The sequence below is a fragment of the Chiloscyllium plagiosum genome, chromosome 20 (assembly GCF_004010195.1).
Source record: "Chiloscyllium plagiosum isolate BGI_BamShark_2017 chromosome 20, ASM401019v2, whole genome shotgun sequence".
Classification (NCBI taxonomy): Eukaryota; Metazoa; Chordata; class Chondrichthyes; order Orectolobiformes; family Hemiscylliidae; genus Chiloscyllium; species Chiloscyllium plagiosum.
In genome coordinates, this window is record NC_057729.1 from 50841215 (window position 1) to 50850443 (window position 9229).

The 9229-nt window shown below is 44.2% G+C and overlaps 1 protein-coding gene across 1 annotated transcript in view; it reads left to right on the forward strand.

Moving 5' to 3' along the window:
- LOC122559921 (N-terminal EF-hand calcium-binding protein 1-like) overlaps window positions 1-9229 on the forward strand; it is a 136390-nt gene that overhangs the window by 101657 nt on the left and 25504 nt on the right. The window contains exon 7 of the mRNA XM_043710029.1: window positions 2622-2743. Within this exon, the coding sequence (XP_043565964.1) occupies window positions 2622-2743 (122 nt within the window). The remainder of the gene's footprint in view (window positions 1-2621; window positions 2744-9229) is intronic.

The window sequence follows — 9229 nt, forward strand, 5'->3', positions numbered from 1 at the left end:
TTGTCACTGGCCACTCGGGTGTTTTCCTATCTTCCTGGTGGTGGAATTTGAATAAAGATTCGTGCACTTTGTGCCTTTCACTGTGTCTCACACCTGCAAAAAAAAAGAAAAAAAAGAAAAAGAAGAGAAAAAAAAAAATTACCAGGAGTGTTATAAGCACTGCCGCAGTTAGGCAGTAGTGTGGGGGTAATGGGGGGGAAAAATGTAACAGGAGTCTTTGGGGTTCTGGTCACTCTGAGAACTGGCTCCAAGGGAGTTGGATCAGTGTCAAAGACTCTCCACGGGTAAATAGAGGGTGACTTGGTGATGGGATACCAGCCTCTGTGGACTTATTTCATTTGCTGTTAGGCTAGCTTTTTAATTCCGGATTCTTACTGGATTCAGATTTCACCATGGTGGGATTTAAATGCTATGATGAGTACATGAATCCACATCCCCAAAGCATTAGCCCGGGGTTTGGGATTACTAGTCCGATGATATTTTCACTACACTGCACTATCCCCACAGGATTGCCACAGGGAAATGGATCTGAAGAGTTCCAGCTGAAGAGCTAGCATCAATGCTGGATTGATGGGCCGAGTATCCTCCATCTACAAAGCAACGTCTTTGATCCAAAAGGAAATGATACATTATCTGGCTGTTTCAGCTGCAACCCTCAGATAATTCAAATTCGGAATATGATCCGAAATCTGATTATTACCTGTGGCTGAAGTGAAATGATTTATAGTGTCATAGAATCATAGAGTCATACAGCACGGAAACAGACCCTTCGGCCCAACCAGTCCACGCCGACCATGATCCCAAACTAAACTAGTCCCACCTGTATGTGTTTGGCCCATATCCATCCCAACCTTTCCTATTCATGAGCTTACCCAAATGTCTTTTAAACATTGAAACATGTCCACCACTTCCTCTGGCCGTTCATTCCACATGAATTACTCTCTGTGTAAAAATATTGCTTCTCATGTCCCTTTTTCAATCTTTCTCCTCTCACCTTGAAAGTATAGCCACTAGTTTTGAGCTTCTCCATCCTGGGGAAGAGACCTTTGTACTTCACCTTACCTATGCCCCTCAAGATTTTATTAACCTTAGTAAAGTCACCGTTCACCCCTACGCTCCAGTGAAAAAAGTTCCAATCTTTCCAGCCTTTTTTTGTATCTCAAACCCTCCATTCTCGGTGACATCCTGGTAAATTCTTGTTAATAGCGCCTGTAAAATTGAGAACAGAAATCAGACCTAGCTTGTTTATTAGAGGCAGAAAGTTAGTTGATAGAGAGAACGCATTAAACTGCATTTTTATCAAAATACTTGATTGTGCATCGCAAATTCAGGACTTCTTATTGTTTTCATGCCAATCAATGTACCTTTAGATTCAATCTACTTCTGATTCGGTTGTACCGGCACCATGGATCGGCACCATGGACTAACATCTGTGTTGTGACAGCATTTGTGTAGTTAGCTAAAAATAAAAGCAGGGACTGCGATTGCTAGAAATCTGCAATTAAAACAGAAAGCTCTGGGGAAATTCAGCAGATCTGGCAGCATCTGTGAAGAGAGAAAAGCAGAGTTAACACTTTCCATCTGATATATTTCAGATCGGAGAGGATCACATTGGACTTGAAACGTTAACTCTGTTTCTGTCTCCATGGATTCTGCCAGACTTGCTGAGTTTCTCCAGCATTTTCTGGTTTCAAGTAAGTGGTGAGGACTAGTCGGAGCAAACAGGACCTGCTGAGATGGTAATCCTGATAATGTAAAGCTTACTAAAGGAAATAATCCAGTGATGACTCTTGAAGATTTCACTGTTCCTATGACCTTTGAAATGCAGCCACCGTTATGTGCATAGCAAGCTCCCAACTACAGCGATCAGTTATGGAGTCATAGAGATGTACAGCACAGAAACAGATCCTTCGGTCCAACTCATCCATGCTGACCAGGTATCCTAAATCAATCTAGTCCCATTTGCCAGCACATGGCCCATATACCTCGATCCATATACCCATCCAGATGCCTATTAAATGTTGTAATTGTACCAACCTCCACCTTCACCTCTGGCTGCTCATTCCATACACTCTGCATGAAAACGTTGCCCCTTAGGTCCTTTTTAAATCTTTCCCCTCTCACCTTAAACCTATGCCCTCTGGTTTTAGACTCCCTTACCCTGGGGAAGAATTGTAGGGTAAGGGAGCGGGGTTAATTGGATAAAACAAGGGAGTAATGTTGCTAATGACCGGTGAGTCCAGAACCAAGGGTTGAAGTCCAAGGATACGGGGGGGGGGGGGGGTAGGCCATTTAGGACTGAGATGAGGGGAAATATCTTCACCCAGAAAGTGGGGAACCTGTGGAATTCTCCACCACAGAAGGTGATGAGTGCTAAAACATTGATTATTTTCAAGAAGGAGATGCAGTTCTCAGGGCTGAAGGGATCGACGAGGAGAGAGCAGGAACAGGGGACTCAATTGGATGGTCAGCCATGATCATATTGAATGGTGTAGCGGGCTTGATGTATTGAATAGCCTAATCCTGCTCCTACTTTCCATTTCTATAGCTCCTTCAACCAGCACAGGATTGATGGGATGAATGTGTGATCCTATGATTCTGTACTGTGCTCACTTTCACAGGCAGGAGCAGGATATACCTGAGGACCCGCCGGTCCATCGCCCAGGGAGACGATATGGTCGCAGAACTCAGAAGAATGTCTGCCTGTCCCCTAGTGACCCGTACTCGGGGATCCTTCACTCAGGTATTTAACAACTCACCCAAACTCCCGGAATTAAAACAGTCGATAAAACTTTGGCCGTAAGAGCTTTCTAAATCAGCCCAGCACACCTCAGACTCACCAGAGTCTAAATCAGTCACACAATGTGAAATGTGAAGTAATGTGTTTGGGGAAGGTTAGGCAATGGGAAGTGTATGGCTTTGAGAGGTGTACAGGAACAGATGGGATGAAGGTCCACACGTCTCCGAAGTTGGCTTGACAGGTGGTCCAAATGAGGAAAGCCTTCGGAAAGCTGAAGCACAAAGGGACTGAGGAGTCCTAATTCAGGATTCACTGAAGGTTATTGTGCAGATTCAGTTGGCAGTTAGGAAGACAAAACAACGTTAGCATTCATTTCAAGAAGGTTAGAATACAAGAACAGAGATGTACTGTTGAGTCTGTATAAGGCTCTGCTCAGTCTGCATTTGGAATATTGTGAGCAGTTTTGGGCAATGTATCTAAGGAAGGATGTGCTGGCCTTGGAAGGGATCCAGAGGAGGTTAACAGGAAAGATCCTGGGGATGAAGGGCTTATCATATGAGGAACAGTTGAGGACTCTGGGTCTGTATTCCATGGAGTGTAGAAGGATGATTGGGATCTGATTCAAACTTACAGAATACAGAGAGGCCTGGACAGAGTGGATGTGGAGAAGATGTTTCTACTAGTAGGGGAGACTAGGACCCAGGGCACAGTCTCAGAGTGAAGGGATGGCCCTTTAGAACTGAGATGAGGAGGAATTTCTTCAGCCGGAGGGTGGTGAATCTGTGGAACTTGTTACTGCAGAGGGCTTGTGGAGGCCAAGTCATTGAGTGTCCTTAAGACAGAGATAGATAGGGTCTTGATTGTTAAGGGGGTCAAGGATTATGGGTAGAAGGCAGCGCAAGGTTGAGAAACATATCACCCATTGTCAAATGGTGAAGCAAACTCAATGGGCTGAATGGAGAAAGTGAGGACTGCAGATGCTGGAGATCAGAGCTGAAAATGTGTTGCTGGAAAAGCGCAGCAGGTCAGGCAGCATCCTGCTCCTTGGATGCTGCCTGACCTGCTGCGCTTTTCCAGCAACACATTTTCAGCTCAATGGGCTGAATGGCCTAATTCTGCTCCTATATCTTATGATGTAATGGGCAGGAAGGCAAGCTGAGAAATTAAATCTAGGGCGTAGGAGAACTTCCTGGAACTGTACAAAACTGCATCCAGTTGTGGTCACTGAGTTTTCCGATTGCTGTAATTGTATGAGAGTGGCTGCAGAAGATGTTGCCTGGACTGGAGAATTTTAATTATGAGGCTAGATTAAATAGACTGGGATTGTTTTCTTTGGAATGGATGGGACTGTGGGAAGTGGGTTAATATTGAGAAGTGCTGTAAGCACCACTCTCTACCATAATTTTACATTGAGGAGGGAACAGAACAGCAAAACAAAGGATTGACAGCTAACATCTAGTCCTCGTCAGTCTTTCTAACCATGTCCATCATGCCATTGTATTCTGTAACTTGTTGCCAATGTACAATGGTTTTAAAGTGTTGACAGCATGGCGGAGGTCTAGATACTTGTCAGACAAAGGAGTCAAGGTTATGAAAGATCAGAATGTGGAATTTGGAACATAAACAGATCAGCTGTTGAAGAAATTCCCCAGACTCAGACCTTAGCATTGACAAACTTTATTGTAGGATATCATGGGAAGCACACATTTCCTTAGAATGGACTGGTGCAACTCCAAAGCACTCCAGGTCACCGCGTGTTTATTTAGTCCGAGCTGACAGTTGCTCAGTCAGACACAAGATAGTCACTAGATGGCCTACATGAACATACACCAGACAGAGTTGAGGTCTTGCCAAGACTATACATTAATGTGCTATTGTTCTCAGACCTTGAATCAACGCACTTTCCATTCGCATGCTGATTAGCAGGCGTCTACAGATAAACAGTTCATGAGTTACGTGGGAAGAGCAGAATTCCTCACAGCCAAAGCCATCCAGGGCAAGGGGCCATGCCAAGGCTAAAGCAGCACCATGACTGACTAAAAGATGGCTGCAAACAGACAGTCCAGCAAAACACAGCTCCCACATCAGCTCTGAGCTTATTGATTGGGATAGCAGGCTTGAAGGGCTGAATGGCCTGCACCTGCTCCTAATTTGTACATTCATCATCAATTGTATCTTGTTAACTACAAGAGACTCATCCAGTTAGGCCAAGGAAATGGCTTCCTTCTATCACAGTAGACCATGCAGGTCCCAGAGATCCCTACATTTAAAGAGGATGGTGGGCAACAACTTCATTATGGGCAGCTACACGTACAGTGCAGTGCAGTGAGCTGGCAACACCATATGACATGGTGAGCAGTGGTGTGGCTCTGATTTGACCGTCCCAGCTAAGTCACAAGTTGTCAATCCTGAGGAATTCACATGGTCACGAGATTCCAGTCAAGTTTGTGGACAAACAAACGTTGGAAGTATTGCTGAATTCCAAACAATGTAATCATAATGGCCAGTGCTAGTTGTCTAAAGGAAGATATGACTTACTAAGCTCAGGGCAGACCAGATCTCCTGTCTTTGTTACAGAAATAGCAAATTGCTGGAGAAACTCAGCAAGTCTGGCAGCATCCATGGAGCAAGAAACAGGGTCAACGTTTTGGCTCCAGGAAGCCATCTTCAGAACCTATCTTTGTTGCTGAGTGATACTTCAGTGCGTTTCTGCAATGTTTTTCACTAAGCCCAGGGTATCCCAACATATTTCACAGCTGGTAAGGTCACTTGAGAGGGTAGGTGGGCAATCTGATTAATCATTCCTCCAATAATGCAGCCTTCCCTCAGTACTGCATTGAAGTGACCTCCATTTTGTGGACAGTTTTCTGGAATGGAGCTTGAACCCAGAGCCAAGAGGTGGTTACAGAACTGAGGGAGTGCTGCATAACTTCCAACGAAGATTAGATTCCCTACAGTGTGGAAACAGCCCTTCGGCCCAACCAGTCCATACCAACCCTCTGAAGAGTAACCCAACCAGACCCACTTCCCTCTGACTGATACACCTAACACTGTGGGCAATTTAGCATGGCCAATTCACCTGACCTGCACATCTTTTGGACTGCGGGAGGAAACCGGAGCACCCGGAGGAAACCCACGCAGACACTGGGAGAATGTGCAAACTCCACACAGACAGTTGCCCGAGGCTGGAATCGAACCTGGGACCCTTGTACTGTGAGGCAGCAGTGCTAACCACTGAGCCACTATGCCGCCCTCTATTACACTCCAGTCTGCTCTGCTGTTACAGATGAATCCATGGCACAAAGATGGACACGGTTTGGGAGGGGCCTATTGATGGAGGGATGTCACTAGCTTCCTGGTCTGTATTTATCCCTCCACCAACATCGTTGAAGACAGGCCAGCTGGTCATTGGTATTTGTTGGAGTTTGTTGTGCTGTTCTATCCTGTCATTTCAATGATCATGGTGTAAGGGTAAATCACTTGACAGGATTGATTAACTGAATGGGTTAGCGTATTTAACACAGCTAAACAGGCAGAAAACTAGCCACCAGGATACATGAACATCGACTAGCCACAAAAATACAAGACCCACTCTCACTAATATCCTTACATAAGGGAGGACATCACTTTGACTTGGACAACACATCCATTTTAGGACAAGCCAAACAGAGACACGCATGAGAATTCCCAGAAGCGTGGCATTCCAACCGGAACTCTATCAACAAACACATCAATTTGGACCCCATCTACTACCCTCTGAGAAAAAGAACAGGAAATGACATAACCAACACAAGAAATGACATAACCAACCCATGGGAACCTAAACACATAAATAGAAAGCGAGACATAACATCAGCACTTCACTGGAGGCTCACTGATGCTGTTACCTATGGTGACGAAGCGTCTGAAAACAAACCCTCCAGCTCAGCGAGCAAACTTACATCCACTGCAAAACACATTAGTGTAACAAAGCAGATGTAGTGTTGGAGGCATTAGAGGCAGTTCAGAGGAGGTTCACAAGATTGATCCCAGAGATGAGGGGTTTGTCATATGAAGAGAGATTGAATAGTTTAGGTGTATACTTGCTAGAATGTCGAAGAATGAGGGGAGATCAAATTGAGGTATTCAAGATGATAAAAGCTGTGGCTAAACTAGACGGGGAGTGGATGCTTCCTTTTGTGGGGTATTCTAGGACGAGATGTCATAGTCTTAGGATAAGGGGCAGCAAATGTAAAACAGAGTTGAGGAGAAACTACTTCTCCCAAAGGGTTGTGAATCTGTGGAATTTGCGACCCCAAAGTGCAGTGGATGCTGGGACTGTGAGTAAATTCAGGGAGGAGTTAGACAGATTTTTAATTGCTAATGGGTTGAAGGGATATGGAGAGAATGCAGAAAATTGGGGGTGATGAACATATCAGCCATGATCAAATGGCAAAGCAGAATCGATGGGCCGAATGGCTGTATACTGCTCCTATATCCCTTATGAACTTATGAAGTTATAATACAGCAAGGGATGGCATGGCAGACCCACAACAGACTAACTATCAGGCAGAGTCACAACATTGTATACATGTAGCACAGGACTGCTGAAACGCGAACTCTCCTAAAGGTAAGGGACACACACAACAAACACAAGTGATTTGTCAAAAAATATTTATTTGGCTTCTTAGAGCTTCTGTTTTGGGGATCAGTTAGCTCAATTGGCTGGTCTGCAATATAATGTGACACCAACAGCCTGGGTTCAATTCTTGGACCGGCTGAGGTTACAACAAATGGTTCTCCTCCTCAACATCCCTCCTTCCACCCATTTGAGGTTCAGTGACCCTCAGGTTAAACACAGACACCAGCTTCTAGTCCACTAGGACAATAGAGACCTTCCCTTTGAGAGCTTTTGGAGATCCTGTGAAAGGGACGAACTGCAAGTTTTATATTTAAGAAACAAGAAGTAAAACAGATTCTGGCTACATGAGTTGGTGTTTTGTTTCATTGGATTCAGTCCAGTTAAAAAGGAGTATCAGTTCAGTACAATATTAAAGTCAGCAACAGCTCAATGCAGCTACTGCCACCTGGTGTATTTGAAAAAGACATTACATTAAAACAATCCCATTAATCCAGGATTAAATTACAGGTGCTGGCCTTATTCAAGTATCTACTTTACAAATGAATAAGGAAGCTGTAGACAGAAAATAAACATAAATAAACAATTGGGAGTCAGGTTTAAAGATTCTCTCTGGGGAATTATCATGCAGCATTATAGATAGGTATGCCTGGTTATCAAAATTAAAGTTTAAAATCACAGAAAAGAGCCACTGCAGTCCATGAGGTGTAGACACATACACAGTGCAGTTAGGAGGGGAGTTCAAGGATTTTGACTCCATGACAATGGAGGATCAGCGATTTCAGTCCAGGTCAGGATGGAGGTATTCCCATACATCTCTTGCCCCTGTCCTTCTCAGTCGGCAAAGTTGCATGTTTTTAGAAGGTGTTATTGAAGGAACTTTGTGGAATTATCGCATTGCATTTTGTAGGTTGTTCTTGCCCCTATCTTGTACCTTCTGAAATTCCCTCCTCAATCTTCTGCACCTCTTTCTCTCTTTGAAACAAAGCTTGGTAGTTAACTGTCAGTTGTCATTAACTGGTGCATTTTCCATGCCAATACCTCAAACAATCACAGTTTAGTTGCCAACCAATTAGCACACTCCTCTCATCTAATATAAATGGTGTACATCCTTTACTTTGGCATTTCTTGTGGATTGTGTACAAGATGCAAAACATTGACAAAATGTCAGCAATGCCTAAATATTGAAGACTTTCTTTGAAATCCAACTTGTGATCCCCTGACTTAATGTGACATTATTAGATTTTGTCTGATAATGCTGCTGTGAAGCTCCATAGGACATGTTTACTGTCAAAGGGCTATATGAATGCATATTGTTGTTGTTATAGAACATAGAACATAGAAAAATACAGCGCAAGCCCTTTGGCCCTTGATGTTGCGCCGATCCAAGCCCACCTAACCTACACTAGCCCACTATCCTCCATATGCACTATCCAATGCCCGTTTAAATGCCCATAAAGAGGGAGAGTCCACCACCGCTACTGGCAGGGCATTCCATGAACTCACGACTCGCTGAGTAAAGAATCTACCCCTAACATCTGTCCTATACTTACCACCCCTTAATTTAAAGCTATGCCCCCTCATAATAGCTGACTCCATATGTGGAAAAAGGATCTCATGGTCAACCCTATCTAAACCCCTAATCATCTTATACACCTCTATCAAGTCACCCCTAGACCTTCTTTTCTCCAATGAAAACAGCCCCAAGTGCCTCAGCCTTTCCTCATACGATGTTCCTACCATACCAGGCAACATCCTGGTAAACCACCTCTGCACCCGTTCCAGTGCCTCCACATCCTTCCAATAGTATGGCGACCAAAACTACACACAATATTCCAGATGCGGCCGCACCAGAGTCTTATACAACTACA